The sequence below is a fragment of the Phasianus colchicus genome, chromosome Z (assembly GCF_987193195.1).
Source record: "Phasianus colchicus chromosome Z, bPhaCol1.hap1.1, whole genome shotgun sequence".
Taxonomy (NCBI): domain Eukaryota; kingdom Metazoa; phylum Chordata; class Aves; order Galliformes; family Phasianidae; genus Phasianus; species Phasianus colchicus.
Window position 1 is genome coordinate 54,500,991 of NC_143476.1, and position 24,306 is coordinate 54,525,296.

The 24,306-nt window shown below is 37.9% G+C and overlaps 1 protein-coding gene across 7 annotated transcripts in view; it reads left to right on the forward strand.

The window, feature by feature from the left end:
* Positions 1–24,306, forward strand: part of PRUNE2 (prune homolog 2 with BCH domain) — a 138,406-nt gene that overhangs the window by 100,318 nt on the left and 13,782 nt on the right. For all 7 annotated transcript variants that reach the window (XM_090130806.1, XM_090130807.1, XM_090130808.1 and 4 more), the window contains 4 exons: positions 12,585–12,664; positions 13,621–13,821; positions 17,210–17,386; positions 23,618–23,720. In XM_090130806.1, the coding sequence (XP_089986932.1) occupies positions 12,585–12,664; positions 13,621–13,821; positions 17,210–17,386; positions 23,618–23,720 (561 nt within the window). The remainder of the gene's footprint in view (positions 1–12,584; positions 12,665–13,620; positions 13,822–17,209; positions 17,387–23,617; positions 23,721–24,306) is intronic.

The window sequence follows — 24,306 nt, forward strand, 5'->3', positions numbered from 1 at the left end:
TGGTGGAGGATCTGTATTCCTAGTAAACTGCTACAGAAAGAGGGATGCTGAAGTGCAGCAATAAAGCATCTGTACTATTTTCCCTGTAGAAAGGCCTCTTCAAGTCTTTAGAAGGTAAGCGTTTCTTTATACCGAAAGGCTGATACGCAGGTGTTCTGATTAATGTCTCTATTGTTCCAGTTTCTTTAGACGGAAAAGGGGAAATGTTTGTTAGCAGGATGCAAAGCAACCCGGACCTCATTACTGAAAATCAGGCAGCTGCACTTTAATTCTACTGCAGCTCTTCATGAGAGAAGCTTGCATCAGTTCAATGGGATTTCTTTTGTCTGGGTGCAGGCACGGTATTTGTAATTAGGAAACAAAACTTCACTGTGCAATCACCTAGCACTTTTGATTATTTTCAGCTTGTTTGTCTGGCGCTGAGGATATGGTGGGAAAAAAATGAATGTTGGGTTTTGTGTCTGGATAACTTGCTTTTTAGACTGCTTAATTACTGGCTTAGTAATTGTTTGTAATAGCTCACATGTAGACTACTTTACAGTGGTATTGATTTCATTTATTTTTATTGCTATCAGCTGAAATGCGACTTTTACATTTTTTTGCAAAGTCCTCATATTTTTGCAAGGAACAGTCTGTAATCTTTGAAGGTTACATGATAAAGGATGCAGTAGTAATCTCATTGGTAAAAGGACTGAAACATTTCTATTGTTTTGTACAGACACTGTTTTCGTTTAATTTCAATAAAGGGAGCTTGATTCAGCTCCATTCAGTCATTTGCATCTCTGTCTGCAATGAAAGAATGAAAGTAATGTTGGGTTGTAAGTGTGATAAGCAAACAAATGATAATGATGTATAGCGTGCATTCAAAATTTACAGAATGTCTGAATATTATTGAATACAGTTGGTGCAACACTGAAGGAAATGTTAGCAGGTGTATTTAGTTGGAATCATTCTAAGAGAACAAGGGGCAGGCAGAGATGTCATCTTTATTAATATGCCCGGGAAGCAGAGCTATGTGGAGAAAGAGAATGCCCAGAGCTAGCAGCACTGTCAGGAGGTATTAAGGCAGCTGCAGGGGGCGGAAGGAAAAAAACATGCACAAATCTTTATCCTTCCAAAACGCCTTTTCCAAGACCGCTGTGTTCCCCTCCTGCTCTCTCTTGGGTGACAGTGGAGTGCTGTGGTCAAAAATAACTTATTCCTATCTTTGATGAGTTTGTCCATTATTTGGTCTTGTATCTGGACAGTAATAAAATTTGCATAATCACATAAATAAAAAAGCACAGATCCTTCTACAAGCAGTTTGTTTCATTTTTATGGCATACCATCATATTCCACAGTAATAAGAAAATAATGTTATTTGTCATCTTGTACTGCACACATAGACAGACTTTGAGGGGGGAGAAAAAGCAATCTTTAAGTCATAGCTCTTTTGTTCAATTAAAAGATACATCACTTAGAATTATGAGGAAATGCTGTGTATGTCAGAATATGAATCCATCAGCAGTTGTAAGCTATTTGTTTCACTGTAGTGTCCTTGATATTGGAGACACTTCCTATGAGGCCCTGCACAAATATCCAGAAAAACATGGTGGTACTGTAACAAAATACAAGATTGACTTACAGAACAGCTGTGAGAGGCCAGCTGCTTGACAGATTTCTTAGTGTACCTGCTTTTTTTCATTTGGATGTTGAAAAAGGTGGCTTGAATGCGATGGAGTTTTGTGAATTAACTCAGATATTACTGACTAGTTTTTACCATGTCTTGTAGACTCTGTGGCGACTGCAGCTGTGAAAACTAGACAGCATAAGGTTGATTTCATGCTACCAGATGAAAATTGACTTCCTACAAGAACAAGAGTCTTCTTAGCAGAAAACACTGGCAGCAAACTCTGGAAAGCTGTCCATGATGGACAGCAGCCTTTGTCAGATTGTCTGAAAAAGCATAGCATGTAGCTAGCGTTGGCCTTGTATCTCCCAGTCTGTAGTGTTTGAGGAGTGCTTTTTGGGGAAAGGAGGAACCCCATTTTCTCTTGTCGTTCTATACAATGCTTCTTCAATCTGCCGTTTCTTGTTGCTCTTTCTTTTGGCTATGTCTGACAATTACATATCTCCCAAACTTAAATTGATTTTTATCTTTCTGGTTCTTCTGTTGCTCTTTCAACCCAATGGAAGCAGAGTTTTGCTTCTGATGAGAGCTGATGCCTTTCTGCTTCTTCCATCTCCATTTGCACATGCTCTTTTGGTTCCACTTGCTGCAAAGCCTGACAGTATCCCTGCTATAAGCACCTTCTGCAAGTGCAAGTAGGCTCCAGGACTGGGGTCTTTGGCAGTGCTTTCACTGCTTCAGCAGAGCTTATGTGCCCTGATTAGGTAACTTCTGTGGCTCATGGCTGGACTTCTCTCTTTTCCCAAGCTGCAAATCATAGAATTATAGAATGGCTTGGGTTAAAGTTCCCTAAAGTTCCAAGCTCTCTGCTGTGAGCAGTGCTCCCACCCACCAGATCAGGCTGTGGGGTCCCATTTAGCCTGTCCTTGTGTGCCTCCAGTGATGGGGCATCCACAACTTCTACGGGCAACTGTTCCCAGTGCCTCACCACCCTCTCAGTGAAAGGTTTCCCCCAGACATCAAATCTAAATCTCCCTCCTTTTAGTTCAAAACCATTCCCCCTTGTTCCACCATTTCTGGTGGATAATAACTCCCCTTAAGATGTTTCAGTTTCAATCTGACTAGTTAAAATTCCCACTCTGTAAGTGGCTGGAAAGTTGCCTGACAGAAAAGGACCTTGGTGTACTGATGCACAGTTGGCTGAATATGAGCTAGAAGAGTGCCCAGGTGGCCAAGAAGGCCGATGGCATTCTGGGTTGTATCAGGAATAGTGTAATGAGCAGGACTATGGAAGTAATCCTGCCCCTGTACTCAGCACTGGTGAGGCCTCACCTTGAGTATTCAGTTTTGGGCACCTCAGTACAGAAAGGACATTGAGGTGCTGGAGCAGGTCCAAAGAAGGGCAACAAGACTGGTGAAGGGCTTGAAGAATATGCCCTATGAGGGGTGACTGAAGGAACTGGGGCTGTTTAGTCTGGAGAAGAGGAGGCTGAGAGGAGACCTCTTCAATACCTGAAAGGTGATTGCAGAGGGAGCAGGGTTGGTCTCTTCTCACTGGTGACAGGTGACAGGATGAGGGGAAATGGCCTTAAGTTGCACCAGGATAAGTTTAGGTTGGATATCAGGAAAAACTTTACAGAAATGGTTGTTAAGTACTGGAATAGGTTCCCCGGGGAGGTGGTTGAGCCACCATCCCCGAATGTGGCTCAGGAACATGATTTAGTGGAGAGTTGTTAGAGTTAGGGTGGTATGGTTAGGTCATGGTTGGACTTGATGATCTTTGAGGTCTTTTCCAACTGAACAATTCTATGATTCTCTGATTCTATATGTCATTGACCATTGCAGCTTTAAGGGAGACTGTAATTTAACATCACCCTCCTTAGTGCCTTTAGTGCCTTTTGTTTAGATTAGTCAGGTGTTTATAAGTTAGTTATCTGCTACCACAGATAAGGTGATTCTAAGTTATAGTAATATGGATCATAAGTTGTGAAATCACAGTTGCATTAGGAAGGAAGAATGGGAGCATGGGTGTTCAGTGACATAGAAATAAAAAAAAAAAGAGGAAATGAACAAATTAAAAAAGTTTAAGGTACTGAAGGAGTAGAAATTTACTAAGTGAAAATAGGAGAAGGATAAATAATAAAGTAATAAATAATAAAGTAAAACATAGGACCAGATAAAAAAATAATTTTGAGGGAAGAAAAAAATATAAATCATATGATGCAAAAAATGTTGTCATGTATCTTTTTGTATATATCAGCATGTTATCAGTTGTGCACGGGCTAAACATGAAGTCAAAGGAATGCTATCAAAATCTGAATGCTTTAATAAACAGACCAATAAAAGTGACGTGAGTCTGTAGATGTTGTTAAGTGAGCTCTTAGGGCTAATAGCTCTGAAAATTGCTCGCAAATGTGTGCCATTAGGACGGCAAGACAAGATTAATCTCTTCTAGGATCCTTCGTTCTAACATTTTATTCCAGTTATTCAAATTTGATAAAAAGTATCATAATCACTATACATCCTGTTCATATGTTCATGGAAACAAGTCAAGTGCATGATGCAAAAGTTGACAGTACTACAGAAAATCAAAGTAGAAAAGAGTAGTTACTTCTGTTATGGAACTAGAGGTTATTCCTAGTGGTCAGAGGCATCCGAACATGTCTTCATTTGAGAACAAATGTGTTTAATAAAGTGTAGACTGTAGTAATTGTTGAAGGGTTGTTCCCACAACTCCACTGACGAATCTCAGTAGGGCATAAAATGTACAGCTTCCTAAAGATTTTCAGCTTCTGACCCTGCAACATCTGCCTACTCTAAAAGAATTAGCATACTTCCTGGAAGTGCAGATGGTTGCACTGGGTCTAGAGTGCATGCTGTTTTTTAAGTGCTGTTCATGTGCCAGTTACATCATTTGGAATTGTGGGAGTTCTGAGGAATGCTCTTGACAGCACAATTTGGCAGGAAAATGGTCCCTATCGGCTGCACATTGCAAGGAAAACTGATTTTAGAGTGAGAAATGAATAACCTAAAACTGATTATTTTTTTTTTTAAGGAAGAATAATTATTCAATGCTAGTGAGTCAGGAAATGGTCCTGCTTTACATGCTTCTGCAAACAAATTGCTGAGTGAAGAGAATATTATTAAAACAACAATATTAGGAAATGCCTAGCAGGCTCTGCTGTTTGCAGTAAGAAGCATTGCTGGAGGAAGTGCTGTTGCCTGGGTGCAGGCAGATAAATCTTCCCTGAAGAATTAATTGTTTTCTCTTCCTGACTCTGCTACTGGATTGTTATGTTGTGCAGAGGAGGTCACTAGCAGTCAGCAGCTGCTTGAATTGCACATATCATTCTCCTCTGACTCCTGTCTGATCTGTTATCTCTATGGATGCCACAGCAAAGGCACTGGTTCTTGAGTGTACGGATCTTTTTCAGGGGCAGTTTATCAATGAAAATCTTCAATGGCACATAGAAGATGTTATAATATACTACATATTTAGAAAAAGAATCTCCAAGGTTATTAGACATCATGTATTTGGAGCTGCCAATAAATGACTATTTCAAAGTTTCTCTTTTCAAAGTTTTCCTTCTACTGTAACTAAATAATTTCTTGCCCTTAATTCATAAATTTGTTGTTCAAGGAATGTTAGTGTTTGGAAATGCCCAATACTTGAGTGATTAGCACCTTTGAAAATCACTAGGAAGGACTGATCATCGAGTCTTTAGAGCAGTGTTTTCACAGTGCACAGTAAATGTTTGGGAAAGCATAAAGGACAAGATAAAGTGTTCATGCTTTGTACTGTTTCCTGGAGCTTCCTGTAACCTGCTGATGGCAGATTCCTAGAAAGGAACTCTGGGGTGGTTCTGGGCAGTGCTGCAGGCAATATCGGCCTGGCTTCCATTCCTAACACCTCATTTCAGTAAGACGGATGTCTTGGAATTTAGATCCAGTTTTCGTCATTCTGTAGATGATTTTTATTTTCAGTGTTTGGAAGTCACAGAAAATTAAGGAAGTCTGAAGCCCTGGATTCCTTCCATGAGCCTTCCTGACCCACGGACATGTTGATAAGGTTGTTAAAATAGACAAGTCAATCACATTCTCACTCACTTATTTATTTAGATTTGTTCCTCCATGGCTCCCTGCATCCATTCCTGGCTTTGGCTTCCTCTCTTGTGCTGTGACAGAGGGAGAGAACTGGCAAGGAATCAGAACAGACAGCCTGTGGCTGCACAGCAGCAGCGAAAGCAGTTGCATGTGCTTAAGAACAGCAGCTTTTATTTTTACCCGACAAATTGATATGAGCAGATGGAAGAGTCTATTAGTGTCAGTGGCTACCTGGAATAAATTGAAACTTGCAATCCAGAACTAGGATGAGGAGTAAGGAACAAAACAGATAGATTTTGATATATTTTGAGACCTTAAGTCCAATGGAGACCATAAAACATTTTCATGAAAATGGCTAAAAAATTTATTAATTGGCCTAGAGCCAGAAGTTTAACGTATTTCTGTCAACATGTAGAAATGAAAACAATTTAAGGCTTTTGTCTAACACATAGGATTTCTCTGCAGAAAAGATAGTATTGGCTTTTTATTCAACTTTGATGCTGAGAATGAATTTAAAAAAAAAATGGGCTGTGGAAAACATCAGCCAGCAGACAGTCAGTATGAGAAGCTTTATAATTGAAAAGTAAAGCGTGAAAAACTTGGAAGTTACAAGTTTTTAGCAATCGTTTTTCCATGGCCATTGAGAAAGTGAGCGACTTGTTTTTCTATATGGTGGGAATAATAGCATGTTTTTATCTACTGTGCACCAGCATGAACATGATTAGTTGACATTTGCACAGATGCTTGAGAAAAAAAGCTTTTAGGTCAAACAAAACAGTGCAGACAGTTTTGGGGGTTTTGGTTTGCATCCAGAAATGGTAATAAAAGTCTCATGCTAGGCATAGATTCCACCATTCAGATTAAAGACTTTTCCTGAACAAATTTGTGATTAAGAGGTACCAAATAAATAGCAATAGAAACAGTGTTAATTTAGTGTGCTAACATATGGTTGCGAAATGCAACTTTCAGGAGGTTATAAAATCAATCATTTTTTACAAGTAACCTGTATGCAATGATTACTTTTACACAGCTGTGAGTAAAAGTAATGACTTTTTCTCTAGTTTTAAATATCCTGGAGTTAATTCCTTCCAATATGTGCATTCTCTTGGCATGTAGATGCAGCTAAAGATGTCTGTGACTGATACTGAATCATGCACAGTGTATGACAGTTTGATTTGTTGGATACTCTGCTATAAGTATCTCTGCTTTAAGTATCATTAATTTTGCTGAACTGAAAAAAATCACACTGCAGTCTCCTCTACATTTGAATAGTCACCTGCTGAAATTTCTGTCTAATATCTGGAAAATTTGTACCTAATTTTTTTTTTCAGGGTGAAGTTTTGAGAGTTGCTTTTAATGAGTCCAAGTGTTAATAGCCTTCTTCTTCTTTTCTTTCTTCTCTTACTGCACTGTCCAGTTAGTCACTTTGTGACTAATGTTTATGGCATCTTTGTGCATTTCTTTCTGTATATTTTTGTCAAACTTTTCTTAGACTACAGCTTGTATTTTATCATTTTTTATTTTTCAACTTTACATAATTGCACTTTTTTTTTTTCCTACAGTATCTTCTTTACGATATAGGCACAGCTGTTAAAGAATTATGTCCAAGAGTTCTCTAAAATTGCTCACAGAATGTTTTTATCCATTCTCAATGGATGATAAGAATGAAAATGCAAACACATGCACATTGGGTTAGGATTTGGTATTAATTCATTAGCAATAAAGGGTCTCTGAAATACCAGTTATATACACCTTACGGAGTTGTTTCTGTAAGGTAAAGATTCATCCTGTTTAAAATGGAGGACAGAATAACTACATTTTATCTTTTCTGTTCCAGTTTTGAGCATTCCAAGATAGAGAAACAATTTCATAAAGGATATTATTTTAAAAGACAGTATGTGGCATATGAGAAATGTTTTATTTGTATATAGATTCAAAATATTTAAGGAAATAGTGCCTTAGGTGTTTAATTGTAGGAATTGGAATGGAATGGATTTTGCTGTTATTTTGAGTGGTGAGAATATGATGGGTTATCTACAAAAATGGGTGACAGCAAAACACCTTTTATAAGTCAGCTATTTGGTGAGATACATTGGATGCCTATAAATGCAAAAGTATTCTGTTCAGTAGCACAGAGTTGTAAATATAGCAGTTAAAACACTTTTTCTCAATGTATTCTTGATATAAATTCCCATTTGTAAAATGCTTAAAGATTTCCTGTAAGCTCTATCTCAGAATCTTCCTATTCTGAGCTGGGGAAGAGCAGCATTACTGACTAGTCCAGAAGAGGCTACACATTGTGCTGCTGGAGCAGCCTGGATGTTGGTCCATCTTTGTCATTCCTTTTACTAATCCTTCACTGTCTTTTGAAAATTTTAAAGTTTTGCTGAGTATAGAGGGAATGGCAGGGATGAAACGTGATTAACTCAAATAGGGAAAGCGTTTTGCAGCTGTCAGTTCCACACCAGCTAAAAAGTTTTGGTGTTTGTTTGTTTGTTTTTTGTTTTTTGTTTTTTTTTTTTTTTAAATTGGTACGTCCAGATGACTATAAAGTGTATAAAATGTAAAGTTTGGGTAGCACACAATTTGTAGTGGGTTGGAGGGATTAACTGTAAAAAGGCTGCATTACTGTTTTCTCTTGTAGATCACAGGTGTTCATTCAGAGCAATAAGTTGGAGAGAGAATTCATTTTAGACTAAAGAATTTAACTTCTTAGTATGTAATAGCCACAGAACATCTTGGGAACTGGTGATATATCACATATGACAAAGGATGAGGCAGCACAGCCCGTAGGGATTATGACATATTGCTGTGAATATTCAGTGCTGCTCTTTTCAAAATAGCCAAATGAGGCTCTGTCTAGAAAAGTCTGCAAACTTCTTAGTGCTCTCTCAACTCAGTATTTCTCAAAATAAATGAGAAATGCTAACTTGAGAGGGCACTAAGAAGTATTTAAAGATTATTAGTTTATTGAGCTGTAAGAATGACAGATTCATGAGCGCAGAAAGGATTTCAGCTTCCACTCTCTGTCCGCTCCCTCCTTAAGAATCTGGTATCTTGCTCTGGAGCACCTATGAGAAATAAGATTTTTCTGGCTACTTCTGAACAGTGATGCAGACCTGAGTTATCAACAAAATATGCAGTAACTTGATTCCCAGTGCAGCTGATCCTTAAATGGCTGGTCTGTGTGTGACATAAAAGAAGTCATTTATGACACAAAAAGCTTATTTTACTTTGAATTCTGTTCTGAGGTTCTGAGTGAAAGATCTATGTATTTATTTATTTTTAAATCAATCTGGTAAATCATACCTGATTAGAATGGAGCTTTTTAAAGTAACTTAATTTACTTCTTCAACAAGGAACATTCTCAAAAAGAAAAAAAAAAAATCATTTTCTAGCACTTTTAGCCATATTATCTGTAGCATCAACTGCACTTGTATGAGGGGAGGGAATTTGGAAACTATAATTTTGGGAATATATTAAGTATTCTGTGGGTAAAGAAAAAGGAGACAGCTGCTTAACTGAAGTTTCTGCATTGCATCCCTTGTTACCTGAGATCCGTTGAGACCGGGTGCTCTCCCAGCTTATGCACACCCAGAAATTCCTCTGCAAAGTGTTGGTTTACTCAGAACAGCATGCTCACAAAACCTGTCATAAAATAGGCAACTGTATCTCTAGAACAAACTTCATTCTTATTGTGCTTGTTCTCAACATGATGGGCAGTCTGGAGAGTCAAACTGGTGATATGCATTGAGATAACATTGTGCCCGCTGTTGACTAAACCTACCAGATTAACCCACTACTAATTTTTGACTCAACAAATACTAATTACAAATTAATTTTTAAAACATGAAATTTCACTGAACATGGACTATGCATATCTGGCAAGGAATCTTTAAACTGCATTGGTAATATATAAGGGGGCTAGGAAAATGGGGGTGGATCTTGGTTCCCAGCAGCTTTTCTCTTACTTCTCTGAAAAGCCTGTTGACTGTTCATTTCATGGTAAACAGGTTCTTGCTTTCCTAATTGAATATCCTAATAAGAATGGTATACACTTTTGACATTATGTTGATGACATAGCATTTTCACAGAGATTTTCAGGGAGGTTCTCATGCTGTTGGCTTGTAATGTTCAATTATTTCAGTAGCAGTAGCTGTATTTCAGCAGAAATTCAACCCAAAAGATATGAAACACATTTATATTTTGATTGACCAGAATGGTAAGATTCTTGTGAAGACATTCATAATACAAAATATGTTTTAGACTCTGTTGTGGTTGTCCAACTGAAAGCAGAAAAACATTTGAAATTGATTCTGTGAAAGTGTAAGATATTTTATAGAAAACAGCAATGCCTATTCCAAGTATGTACACTTAAAAAAAAAAAAAAAAAGGAGCAAGATGCCACAGGGAGAAAAGTAGTCTTGAGGCAATCCTAGAAATGTCATGAATTAGGATAATTCTCTCCCACACATTAATGCAATTCTAGGCAAGTCATAAAATTTTGAATGAATTGTAGGAAATTGCTATATCAAATGATATAACCAGTTTCTGTAAGGATGCCATATACAAACTGCAGTCATGCCCTTATCGTAGAGAGGAGAAGATGATCTTAATTTCACTTAAACACCTTTATAGGCTTTTTGCACAGAATATCATCTGATTTTAATACAGAAAGTAAAAAATAATTACTGTCATCCTGTAGCTTGCTCTTCACAGAACTTGCATTAAGAACATTTCCTTTCAAATTAGTTCCTGCAGTGATTTCTGAAGCTGGCTCAGTTAGGAATTATCTTTTGGTGTGATGAGGATATAAGAAAACTTTATAAATTAATGGCTGTATGTACAACCAAAACTCCATACAGGTCAGTCAGTATACGCACCCTTGTGGACCTGTGAGTTATCATCTGAGAATTCCCAAACTGAAGCATCATAGGAAATTTACGTAGTTTTTATAGTTAGTAAGCTTAATAAAACCCAACATAATATTTTAATCTGAATTAAAATGGATTAAAAGTATTCATCCTTCCCCCACTCTGTTTCCACCACTACAATTTTTGACCTTATTCTTCTGGTACAACATACTTGTCATTAGAATTCAGATTTATCCCTGCTGAGTTTAGAAGAACAAAAAAGACTTCATTATTTATATTTTACTGTGAATTGAAGACAACAAAAGAAGCCAAAGAGTCTAATAATTTATTTACATTTTCTAAGTAAACTGTGGTGCTGTTCTGTATATCAGTTTTCTGTACAGCTTGTGAACGCAGATGATATTAAAAAGCAAAAAGAAGGAAATACTTTGCAGTCAACTTATGCAGTTCATTTTATCATGAGCAGATACTTGCTACTTTTCTGTTTCTTTGCTGTTTTAAAATGTATTTAAAGAGAATACAGCAAGCCTTATTTGACAGTAATTCTACATCTTTCAGAACTGGTGTTATGTGGAAATCATTAAGTGGTTAATCTGTATTTTTGGGAAGATCTACTCTATGGTAGCTGAGGATAGATTAGAAAAACTATCTATATGTCCATTTTTATTTTGAGACAAATCCTGGTTAGACTCTGAGAAGCATAAACATAGCCCTAACCTTGTATTGTCTATAATCTGTGTAAGCTCTTATGGGAAGGATGTGAGCTCACTAGTTTTCCTATCTGTATTGGGAATTGATGATACAGAGCTTGGGGTAAAGATCTTTTACATTTTTGAGCACAGTGAAGACTTCACCTTACTTTCAACCTATGGGTACACATTTATATATAAACATACACAAAATTAAGAAGAAGGAATGGAAACAATATTCATACTCTGATAAATGATTGGCCAGAAGAGTCTTGTCTGGACACAGTGAAAAAGAAAGAGTAGTGCTAATAGGGAAAGTGAGTAACTGCAAGGGAGATTATTTAGATCCATTCTGCTGAATCATGCAGAACAGAGATACTGTACCCTGCACTTTTGTTAAAAAATAGGAATATAGAAAGAAAACTGCTATAATTATGTGAAGTTTTTTTATAGTCACACATTTTTAGTGCAAAAAATTTGAAAGCTCTTAAGACTTGTTTCATTTCAGATCATCCTCTCAGTAAGCATTTTGTAAAAAAACCTGAATAGAAAGTGAACATGAAAGCACTTCATGAAAGATTACTTTAAACACTGAAAGACCTTTGGTATAATTTTCGCCTCTCAATGCCTTTTACTTGTTGTATGTAAGTATCTCAAAGATAATTTCTCAGTTTTCCCTAAATGTAGTCAAAATAGTATATTTTGCTACATTTTAGTCTCTGAAAATCAATAATGGAGTTTGGTTGTCAATTTTTGTGCGTCCTGTAGTCTTTCAATGCAGAACACCAATTTTCATATGATTATAAAATGACTGATTTGGGTCAGAATTGCTTTCAAGTACAAATTATGTATGAAGGATGAAAAAGCCCTTATGTTCTGATTTTTTGCTATATAGTAACTAGAGGTACAGAAAAGAAAACATTGTGAAACACTTGCTGTGATGTGCAGTTTGCATACAGTTGTGGAATCTTCCCAAAATCCTGCATTCTATTTGACAGATGACAAAAGACCAATATCATTTGTATACAATGAGAAACATGGCTGTTTGCGAGCTTGTTATTGTTCACTGCTATGTCTTGATCTAAATAAAAGTTTCTCTGTGGGTCCTACAGTCTCCAAAGGCTCTACATACATGCGGAAATAAGTGGTAAGGACTGCATAGTAGAATTACAGCAGTTGTGTTTAGTTCTCATATTAATATGGTATTAGACTTCTAAAAGTGAATAGGTAGAAAATTATATGTATTATCTTGAGAATGTGATCAACTTATGCATCTCTTTAAGATTTTGATTTTTGTTAACTTCTCAGGTTGGTACAAGATAATGTAGGAATGGATATCTCCTTTGCTGAGGGTGTACTGAGCCCCAGTTCTACAGAGATGAGACCTGGTAAGAGAAGCCATTACTCATTTTCTTAATTATAGCTTATTCCCTTGGCATTTAATTATGTCGTAAGAAAGATGTTTCTGTGCTGCTAAAAAAATAACAAAATAAAAAGTGTTACATTTGTTGTATCTGGTCAATTTTCTCCTTCACTTGACAAATTATAATTGTAGTGTGCACTTTCCTCTTGTACGTCATTGCCATTGCTTGTTTAGTCCTTGCAAGGTTTAAGTAACTGCTATTATTTATCTTGTATGTGAATACTATAATTGAACTAAGTTAAAGTCAGAATATTTCAAACAGTAGACCTTGAAATGTGGCACATTATGCAGTGGCAAGGGACAAAGCTATACCTAACTTCTGTTTTATTGAAGACTACATTTGTTTAAGACTGGACATGAAACTCAGGGCTTTGTTTGTTTGTTTGTGTTGTTTGGTTATTGTATGTATTATTAGTTATGTCTAAAGACGTAGTTCTTATTTGCAAATCTTTACCTCTTGGCATAGCAGAAGAGACATAACAAAATAGGCAGGAGATTTTAAGTTGTATCATTTTCTTCGAGATTCAGCAGTGTGTTTGTTTATATATTTATATTTAGTATTATATATAATATATTATATATATTATATATATTATATTTATTATATTATTTATATATTTTTCTTTTAAATTTTAAACCCTGTGGATCAGACTGTGTACAAAGCTTGATTTTTGGTTGGTAATTGTAAAATAGTGTACCTGGATTTCACATCATTTAAATGCTTCTAGCTACATCTGCAATCCCTGCACATGCTTGTTCTATTTTTTTAAATACTAATGTGTAATTTTTTTGTGTAGTAGTAGTAGTGATAGTAAGTGGTCTTAAGTGTTTCTAAAATTATCTTTCCCAGTGTGCTTGATAGTGATTTGTAAGTGTGTGGGAGACAAATTTTATGTTCTCTTTTTATCTCTGTTTTTTCAGAACCTCCCAATTCTCTTGATCTTAATGGTACCCATCCCAGAAGGATAAAGCTCACAGCTCCAAATATCAACCTTTCCTTGGATGAGAGTGAAGGTTCTATACTTTCTGATGATAATTTGGATACACCAGATGAAATTGATATCAATGTGGATGATCTTGACACTCCTGATGAAGCAGACTCTTTTGAATACACTGGACAAGGTAGTTTTCTTGAACGTAGTTGTAGAATACATCTCTGTTTTTTTGTTTATTGTGTTCTTGTCTGTTGGCTATCAATACGTTTAGTGTATTGTAGATAGAGTGTGAATTTCCAGATTTTTTTTCTGCTATTTTCTTCTCCTCTGTAAAGTAATACATTTGACTAATGCAGACTGCAGAAAAAAATAGTACAGCTGATCAAGTGACAGAATAAAATAAGAGGTGTTTTTAGAGTACCTGAAGAACCATATAGGAACTGTACTCATTAATTTGATGCATGAAAATCTTAACTTTTTTACAATTTACAACAGAAAGAACCTTTAAGAAGAAATACGTTTAAATTGAGTTTTCCCTTGCATTTAAAATCTTTGTTGCTCATTAGGTCACTATTATTTGAAAACTGTAGTTGCATTAATTTGAGTTGTGTTGCTGAAGAGGCTTTACTTTGTATTCATCTTCATTTCTCATTAGAAGACCAATTTCCTCATGGGTAGATGCAGAGAATCTGATGAATTGTTAGATGTTTGGAATATTCCGTACCAAAGGATTGATCTAACACACGCACACAGTTTTGTAGTGTTGTGACCAATGTGGGAGCCAAAATCTGTCTGCTGTGGAGCAGATTTTGTCTTTTTGCAAGGCCTGAAGTAAGCAAATTCAACTACAGTGATTTTGGTAGCATTTATATTTATTGAAAGCATTTATCCCCAGATTTTTTTTTTATATTTTCTAAATGTGATTTTTGGTAATATTTTTACAGTTGTGCAGTTTGATTTTAGATATACTTTGTTGGCAAAGCATCCTTCAATTACTTGAGTCACAAGATAATAGAAAAGCAGAAAAACCACATATTTTATTAAAATAAGCTCTTGATAAAATGAGGAGGTTATGCATTATGGATCTGATAGCTAACAGTAGCCGTAAGGGCTAGAGCAGAATGGTTTAAATGCATGGTAACTAACCTCTGTTAAAACCTTTTTCCGTTCTGTCACTGTAGTGTGACCAGTACATGCTGTGTTGTTACAGCTCTCATAATATGCCTGCCCCACATCAGTGTTTCTGGAATACTGTCACTAACCCATGTTAATACTGAGAAGACCTTGCTGTTGAAACTGTAGAGAACAGTGGCTTTCTAGCTTGTAACCCTCAAACTGCTAAAGGCCCATTTGAAATGTAAAAGGCAGCTAAGAAAAACAAGACTCATTGCTGGAAAACTGACAGTTCTGTAGAACAAGAAATGCTGAAACCCACTAGTGTAAAAGAATGATCAAGAAGAGTCAGTACATGCAAGAAGCTAGATGAGAGTAGGAACACTGAAGTCTTAAAATAAGTAAGTCTTAAACCTGACTTACTTAGGGATTGGTAAACATCAGTTTCACAGTTTTGTGATATCTGAACCAGGAAGAAACTGTGTGCTCAACGTGTATCTTTTGTTTTGGGGAATATTGCATTTCTATCAAATTTAGTGGAATTGCTGAGAAGTTTTATTGCAGAAACTGGTTTTACAAATTAATAATCATTAAATAGATATGTCTTTACAGGTAGGCGTCATGTGTCTTGACACATGGTTTGCACACACAATCCTTTTATTTTTGACTTCATAAAGTTTATTTAATTCATATGACAAACTTGTGTGGTTTAAGGACCATGTACTTCTATTTGTGTATTTATATAAGCAGCATTAATCAAAGAGGAATCCAAAGACAAAGCAGTATGTAGAAAGATTTAAGGACTTTTGTTAATAATTGTGTTCTTAACATCTTCTCAAATAACATATCTTCTTCTAATTAACTGCCAAATCTTCTTGTGAATCTCTTTCAAACAATATGTTACGTATGTAACAGAGTATTTCACTGTATCTTTACTGCTACCTTATTTCTTATCTTACGTCTTTAGAACCAAAATGATGCTTCATGGAGAAGAGTTCATTTCACTGGTTTATTTGAAATGTATACAAAGGATAAAACGTACAGGATTTTTACTATCTTTACTGCTAGAATAAATTATTAATAAACTAATGGACTAGCCTTCAACAGGAGTAGGAGAACAAAAGAAGAATAAATATATATATGTGTATATATACATATTCACAAGAAGGCACTATGTTACAATAACTAAAGGAATAAATGAATTTTTTCTACTTGTGGACAGAATCAGCTTGTAACTAGCTATTAAGACTGAAAAACTGGAATTAGGTTAAATTTGTTGCAAGAGCCATATTGTCAATGTGCTATAGAAATATAGGTTTTGTTCATAAGCTTCAGGATTTTTCTGAAACTGAAGTCCAGCAGAGTGACTATGCAATGAGACTCTATAATCTCCAGTCAACCAACAGTTTATTGCTTGTGATCTTTGTGCTTGTGGACACTGTGTGCTTTCATATGTCCTGGTATGAACAGGCCAGATTTCCTTGCTGCTTCTTGTCTGGAACAGAACTGAGAGGGAATTTCTGTTCAGTGTTTTGCATTCTGGAAGGGAATTCAACCTCAGAGAAAAGATCCTGAGGAACATGAATGCTGCAGTTGAGGTATGCAGGTAGTCATTACCTTATGACAAAAGCAGAGGACCTCAGATGCTCTTATGGGTATTAGATGTGAAGAGACTGGAGGACAGCTGGGATAGAGGAACAAGTTCAAAAGCTGTAGCTCTGTAGTAATTCCTCTCTAGACAGGGGACATCACTGCATTCACTTTTAGTTCCATAATTTTGCATTTTAGCATACCAGCAACACAAAGAATTTTTAAGACCTGCAGGTCAGTACCTACAGTAAGCAGCTAATGAGTTGTATGTACTTACTGGATGAGTCTTACGTGATTCCAAGGTGTATAATCAAGGAATGTACAGATGTTATAATTATGAAATATACAGGAGAGTTTGGCTAAGTGGGTTATTACACCAAAACAGAATAGATAGAGTGCTTACCCTTGTCCTGGGCTCACTGTAAAGCTCCAAAGGAGGGATCTCCAAAAAGAGATCCTTCCCCACTGGTGATCTACTCTTAAATGGGTCTAGGAGAGGGGGACCCAGGCTCCACCCGTTCCAGCAGCACAGGTGAATTGCCTTCACCTGTGCTCCCAGGGCTGACTCATTGCTCACCTCAGGTGATCACTCAGAGGTTCAGGCTGTGATTCAGCAGTTCCCATACACCAGACAAATGCAAAAATTCGCTGCTGGTATTGTGCACAGTGCTATTCTTTCTACCATCAGAATGATGAAAAGTTAAGCAAAAGTGGAAACATCACTTAGTGACTCGTGAAATTCTTCTCAAAAAAACACAGATCCGGGCTATAAAAATCCAGTTGATACCAATTATCTACTTGAAATGAATATAAAAGGTAAAATATTTACAGCCTGTACGTGAATATGTAATGCATAAAATTTTATTTTTCAGAAGAGCAGAATGCTGCTAAAGATGCTTCCCAGGAGGAGTCTGAATCAATTCCAGAATATACTGCTGAGGAGGAGCGAGAAGACAACAGGTTATGGAGAACAGTGGTTATAGGGGAACAAGAGCAAAGAATTGATATGAAAGTCATTGAACCTTACAAAAAGGTTATTTCACATGGAGGTAGGAAAACTTGGAATGTATTTTTTAGATTGATGTGAAAAACCATACCTTCATAATCATGATTTATTTCTATTTTATTTCAGTTATTCTACTAGCAATGAGAGTGTATTTTTCAGCCATGGCTATAAGCAATTAATTGGCAAACTCCGTCAAATTACAGAAGCGTTATTGTGTCTTAAAACCGATAATGTTATGAAATACAAGTTTCAAGCTTCCATTGGAGTAGTAAATGGACTACCGACATAGCATCAGAGTGAGCCATCCTGTTTTCTGGTCATTGGATGCTGATTCAAAAAATAGTTTTGAGTAGATATTGTCAGCTGAAGACCCCAGAAAGCCTTCAAAAGATCTGAAGTCTATTCCAACCTTTGGAAGCCTAGTGGGAGAATATTTTCAGAAAAATAATATTACAAGTCTTTCCTACTCAATTAGAAGATCAGCCAGTGTTTATTTCACACTTTCCTGCAATTGGCTCTGTATCTGTAAAAGTGGTGGCTGACACAGGAAGACTCTGTAACCTTCACAGATAGACCTGGTCTATACGTGTAGCACAGGGCTAAATTTTTCTTGGAAGAGATGGAGAGCCTAATTTTGATCTGCTTTACATTTCTATTGTCAGTGACTACATAAGTGAAACAAGTAACAAAGTCAGACAACCAACATAAGCCAGACTTTTCAATCTGGCAATTGATACTTTAAATACAAAGCACATTCATATGCAACAAATAAACTGAGATACATATGCCAGTAACAGTTTAGTCACTGTCCTACAGAATTTTTTTTTTTAAAACTTTGTTTTCTAGATTGTAGCATACTTACTGCATTGCAGAATCACAGAGTGGCCAGGGTTGGAAGGGACCTCGAGGATCATGAATTTCCAACCCCCCTGCCACATGCAGGGCCACCAACCTTCCCATTTAATACTAGACCAGGCTGCCTAGGGCCCCATCCAACCTGGCCTTGAACACCTCCAGGGATGGGGCATCACAGCCTCTCTGGGCAGCCTGTTCCAGCATCTTACCACTCTCACAGTTAAGAACTTCCCCCGGACATCCAGTCTAAATCTTCCCTCCCTTAACTTAAAACCATTTCTCCTTGTCCTGCTGTTGTGTACCCTTTCAAAGAGTTGACTCCCCTCCTGTTTTATAGGTGTTTATAAGCACCCTTTAGGTACTGAAAGGCTGCATTTGGGTCACCTCGCAGCCTAGCTCCCTCATCCTGTCTTCATAGGGGAGGGGCTCCAGCCCCCTGATCATCTTTGTGGCTCTCTTCTGGACCCTCTCCATCAGCTCTCTGTCTTTCTTGTACTGCGGATTCCAGAGTTGGACATGGTACTCCAGAATGTATGAATGTATGAAGAAGCATGGTACTCTTTGATTGTAGATACATATGTCTAAGTAACTGGAGTGGCAAAAGAAGAAAAATATAATTTTCTTTTGGATTTCTATTGCCATGGTAAAGATCGTGTTATTTTTCTGCCATTTATAGTTGAAGCATTATATAAATTGTCTTGAAAGCCTTCTAAGGATTTTTAATCTATGTAATGGTAATCCCCTCTGTGTTTCTAAGGCATAGGAAAAAAGATACTGCCTTATTCCATAATATTTTACCAAAGGACAAGTAGGTCAACTCAGTGCTTTCTCTTTGAAACTGCGTGGGACAATCTCAGAAAAAGAAGACATAACAGAGACTTGAATTAAGGTGTGAGTGTGTGAGGTGAAATGTAGTTGACTTCTTTTTGTTTCTTTTAAGAAAATTTTGAAATTCCTACATGTCAAGCTCTTAAAAGGTGAAAGAGCTGAAAAGAGAAATGGAGCTTTCTCCCCCTCCCTGCATGCGTCTGTGCTAAGAATGTGATATTACTTTTTATATTTGACCTTAAGATCTTTGCTGATACACCAAGTTCAACTAGCCATACCTATGTCTAATGCAGTACTATTTGTTAGTACTGCTGGATCCTAACATCAGTTGAAGTTGTGCCACCTCATGCCTTCTCACATGCCCTAACATGGTTTTACCTCATTCTTCTTTGGCTTGAACTCATTTGCTAATTCTCAAGCTTTTTTCCCTGTCTGTGTTTTCAAAAAAGATGGGGAGCGAGGCAATAGTGTGGAATTGCAGAAGACAGTGGACTTGCTGGGTTGCTGTTGTATTGTGGCTTCTGTAGCTACAGAAGCCTATCTATAGATTAAATAGCCTCTGAGAGCCAGTGAGATATTACTGCACAGAATTAAGACATCCCTTCCATGTCAGCATTACGGAAGGAATGGAGTTTAGGCTAATGATAGGAAGTATTCAGTGTACAGACTGTTCTGAAGTGGATTAAGTCTTGGTTTACATTCTCAACTTGATGTTAACAAAATAAATAACTACTATTAGCTTATCTAATACATTATATTTACTCAAACCTACCAAATCAAATCCAGAAGGAAAGAAGTCTAACATCATCCTTTAGCAAGCTGCTTTACCAAATCTTCTAATGAAGTAAAATGGACAAAAACTTATTTCTGACATGCAGGTTTTTGCCTCAGAGGCTTATCCTTTCTTTCCCCCTATTGAGGCAGTGGTGGTTTTCAGTCTTCTGAGAAACAGCTGAGGGCCCTGAATGAAGAGTGCCTTTGTGCTTGTCTTTATGGATGGGATGGTGTTGAGATTAAACACCTGTAATTCTCTTTGAGATGGAAAGACCTCATGGGCATATGCCTTGAAACACTCATTTGGTCTGGGATTATGCATTTTTCCAAAGTAATAAAAAAATGACTTCCTTGATATCAATGTCATCTGGTTTTCCTAGTTTCAGCTACCTGAGGCTCAAGTTCTGAGTGATAAAGGAGAAAAACCAGTCTCTCAGTGCTTTTCCAGTTAGCACACACAGACAGCGTGTCTTTCCAAGAAGAATTCTATTTTGCTCTACTGCTGCATACATAGGACCATAGAATCATAGAATCACAAGGATGGAAAGGACCTGCAAGATCATCTAGTCCAACCGTCCTCCCGTCACCATTGCTACCACAAGCTACTAAACCATATCTTGTAGCTCCTCATCCAGATGCCTCTTGAACACTGCCAGGGACGGCAACTCTACCACGGCAACTCCACAGGCCATTCCAGTGTCTGACCACTCTCTAAGAGAAAAAGTTCTTCCTTATGTCTAATCTAAATCTCCTCTGGTACAACTTGCAACCATTTCCTCGGGTCCTGTTTATTGCCTGGGAGAAGAGGCCAAACCCCTCCTCATCACAACCTCCTTTCTGAAAGTTGTAGAGTGCAATGAGGTCTCCCCTGAGCCTCCTCTTCTCCAGACTAAACAATCCCAGCTCCCTCAAGCCGCTCCTCATAAGACTTGTGCTCCAGACCCCTCACCAGTTTTGTTGCCCTTCTCAGGACATGTTCCAGGGCCTCAATGTCTTTCTTGTAGTGAGGGGCCCAAAACTGAACACAGTATTCGAGGTGTGGCCTCACCAATGCTGATTAGAGGGGGATGATTACCTCCCTGCTCCTGCTGGTCACCCTATTTCGAATGCAGGCCAGGATGCTGTTGGCCCTCTTGGCCTCCTGGGCACACTGTTGGCTCATGTTCATCTGAGCATCTCCCAGCACCCTCAGGTCCCTTTCCTCTTCACAATCATCCAGCCACTCATCTTGAAGCCTATACACTGCATGGGGTTATTGTGGCCAAAGTGCAAGACCCCGCCCTTGGCCTTGTTGAATCTCATCCCATTCACCTTAGCCCAGCAATCCAGCTTATCTTGGTCCCTCTAAAGGGCCTCCCTACCCTCAGGCAGATCAACACTACCTGCCAACTTGGTGTCATCTGCAAACTTACTGAAGGTACACTTAGTCCCCTTGTCAAGGTCATCAATAAAGATATTAAGCAAAATGGGCCTCAATATTGACCCCTGTGGGCCACCAGCTGGACTTAACTCCATCAACTACTACCTGTTGGTCATGGCCCTCTAGCAAGTTCCTTATCCAAAGAAGAGTATGCCTGTCCAGGCAATGGACAGCCAGTTTGCCAAGGAGAATACTGTGAGAGACCATGCCAAAGCCTTTGCTGAAATCTGGGTAGATTACATCAACAGCCTTTTCCTCGTCTACCAGTCTGGTCACCTAGTCATAGGAGGAGATGAGGCTGGTCAAGCATGACCTGCGTTTCATGAACCCGTGTTGGCTGGGCCTGATCCCCTGGATGCCACGCACATGCCATGTCCATAACTTTCCCTGGTACCGAGGTCATGTGACAGGCCTGTATTTTCCTGGATCCTCCTTATGGCCTTTCTTGTAGATGGAAGTCACATAGGCAAGCCTCCAATCCTCTGGGACCTCTCCAGATAACCAGGGGCACTGGTAGATGCCCGACAGCGGCTCAGCAATCACCACCGCCAGCTCCCTCCTCATTCTAGGATGGAGCCCATCTGGTCCCACAGACTTGTAACAGTCTAGATGGAGGAATTGTCTCCACCTGAATCACCAGGGGGTGTGTTTTGCATAGCATCCCAGACTTCCAGATCAGGGCATAAAATGCCCTGAGGATAACTGATTGAGGAAAGTATTGAGGACCTCGGCCTTCTCCTTATCCTCAGTGGTCACATTCCCTGCTGTATCAAGTAAAGGATGGAAATTCTCTTTGTTTTTTCTCTTACCACTGGTATATTTGTAAAAGGATTTCTTATTCTCTTTGACTGCAGCGGCCAATCTGAGTTCAAGTTGGGCTTTTGCCTTCCTGACTTCTTCCCTGCATACCTTAGCAACTTCCTTGTAATCTCCCCAAGTAGCCTGTCCCTTCTTCCAGAGGACATAGACTCTCTTTTTCTTCCAGAGTCTCAATAATTATTCCCAGTTCATCTACACCGGTCTTCTTTCCCTTGCCTTACGGCATTCAGGAACAGCTGTTCTTGTGCCTTTAAGATTTCCATCTTGAAGAGTGTCCAAGCTTCCTGTACCCCTTTACCCTTAAGGAGTGACTCCCTAGGGACCCCTGAAACAAGTGTCCTGAACAGGTCAAAGTCTGCCCTCTTGAAGTTCAAAATAGCGGTTCTGCTAGTCACCCTTCTGACATCTCCAAGAATAGAGAATTCTGCAATTTCATGGTCGTTCGTTTAAGGTACAAGGTGTTGTGTGAGTATTTCATTTAGTCTTGAGTACTATTCACTAGTATCCAAAAAACATTGTAAAAGTTCTCAGATCTTCTTATGAAAGTGGTGCAAGAGTATTATCCTGGAATTTTCCTGGGAATGTGTTTCTGTCTCCAAGGGAGATGCAGAATTTTCTTCACAAACATTGTCTCCTTTGTGGTTAGTTTTTCCTAGCCTGTTCTGAAAACCTTTCAAATCTTCCTCCTTAATATATCCAGCCTTTATTTCTGGATTTCTTTAGTGGTATCTACATGCAATATTTCTTCCAAATCTTCATAGATGACTTTTTCTTTTCTCTTATCTTGTAAATAAATCCCAGACTTTTAGCTGAGGTGCAGAAGTATATTTGTGTTGCAATAGTATAGGAACTGAAAGGAACTGTGAAGGAGATTGACCAGTATTAATATATCATGAAAAATAGCATTTTTTTTTGGGTAGCAAATAATCATCCTGGAGCACAGAAATGTAATGCTGTAGCTTTCAGAGGTTATCATTAGGCAGTGGTGGAGACAATAGAACACAAGTACAGGGCAATTCGAGTATCCAAGATAAAGAAATACTTTATACAAAACTTGCAGCAAAGTATTTAACTGATCCTCAAGAGTTCTTAAACCACAGTGTCATGCAGACATACCTATAATATCCTGAGGCCTTTGGAGCTGCACAAGCCAACTGAAAATGGATTTCAAGTCCTTAGTCATTATCGTAAAGATGCAGGATGACAAATGTAGGATATTTTCTTTACTGCTTTATTCCTAAGGCTAAGGTGATCATTCAGCACACAATTGCAATTGAGATGTAATGAGCCAGGAGTGCAGGTAACATTGCATTACTTACAAAGTAGAATGATGTTTTTTTTTCTGGCTCTGTTCTACAAAAAAGTTTGCTCATAGTTGTGCTAAGCATTGTTTTCCAGGAATTAAATGTTACTGACTATCCTACTTCGTTATCACTTGATAATTGTTCATTTATTTTGCATCTTCTTCTTCAGCAGTAGATATAATCACTCTATTCCAAGACTTAGAGATTTCTTTTTAAATCTATCCTGTTAGGAGTCTTTGACAAAGATAAAAATGCCTTTTTGTTTGTTCCACAGGGTACTATGGTGATGGTCTGAATGCTATCATTGTGTTTGCTGCGTGCTTCTTGCCAGACAGCAGCCGAACTGATTACAACTATGTCATGGAAAATCTTTTCCTGTGAGTGTTATGTGTACAGTATGACAGAGTCTTCTCAAAATTCTGTAGTGAGAGATAACCTGTCTTTAATTAAGAGGTAATGTGGGTCATTAGAAAGGATGTGATTGGAATGACAAGGAGAGTAGCAGTTTTAGATAAACTGTTCCATCGTGTATTATTTTGCTACTTTTTATCTACTCACCTTCCCAAATTTAGGCATATTTGTCAGAAGTAAATCTGACTGTAGTATCTTCCTAAATGTTAATGAATACAGACAGAATCTCCATCTTCTTGGACGAGCTTCTTGGTCATTGCACTGTTTTACCAACAATTTCCAGTCTTTGCAGAGAACTGCAGGACCTTCAGGGCCTGAGACCTCCAAACTGGCTTCCATTGTTGTTTTTTTTTTATTATGCATTGGCATGATACATCATTGTTATCATATTTTTAATACATACTGTGACTGTGTTTGGGAGTCACAGGCACATTTTTTGATACTTGTTTAAAAAGTATGGGGTGAATAACAGTTGCTGACATAAACAGCATAAACTTTGTTTTCCTTACTCTAGCTGTTTCTGATTCAGCTACAGGTGGTTTCTGTTGGACA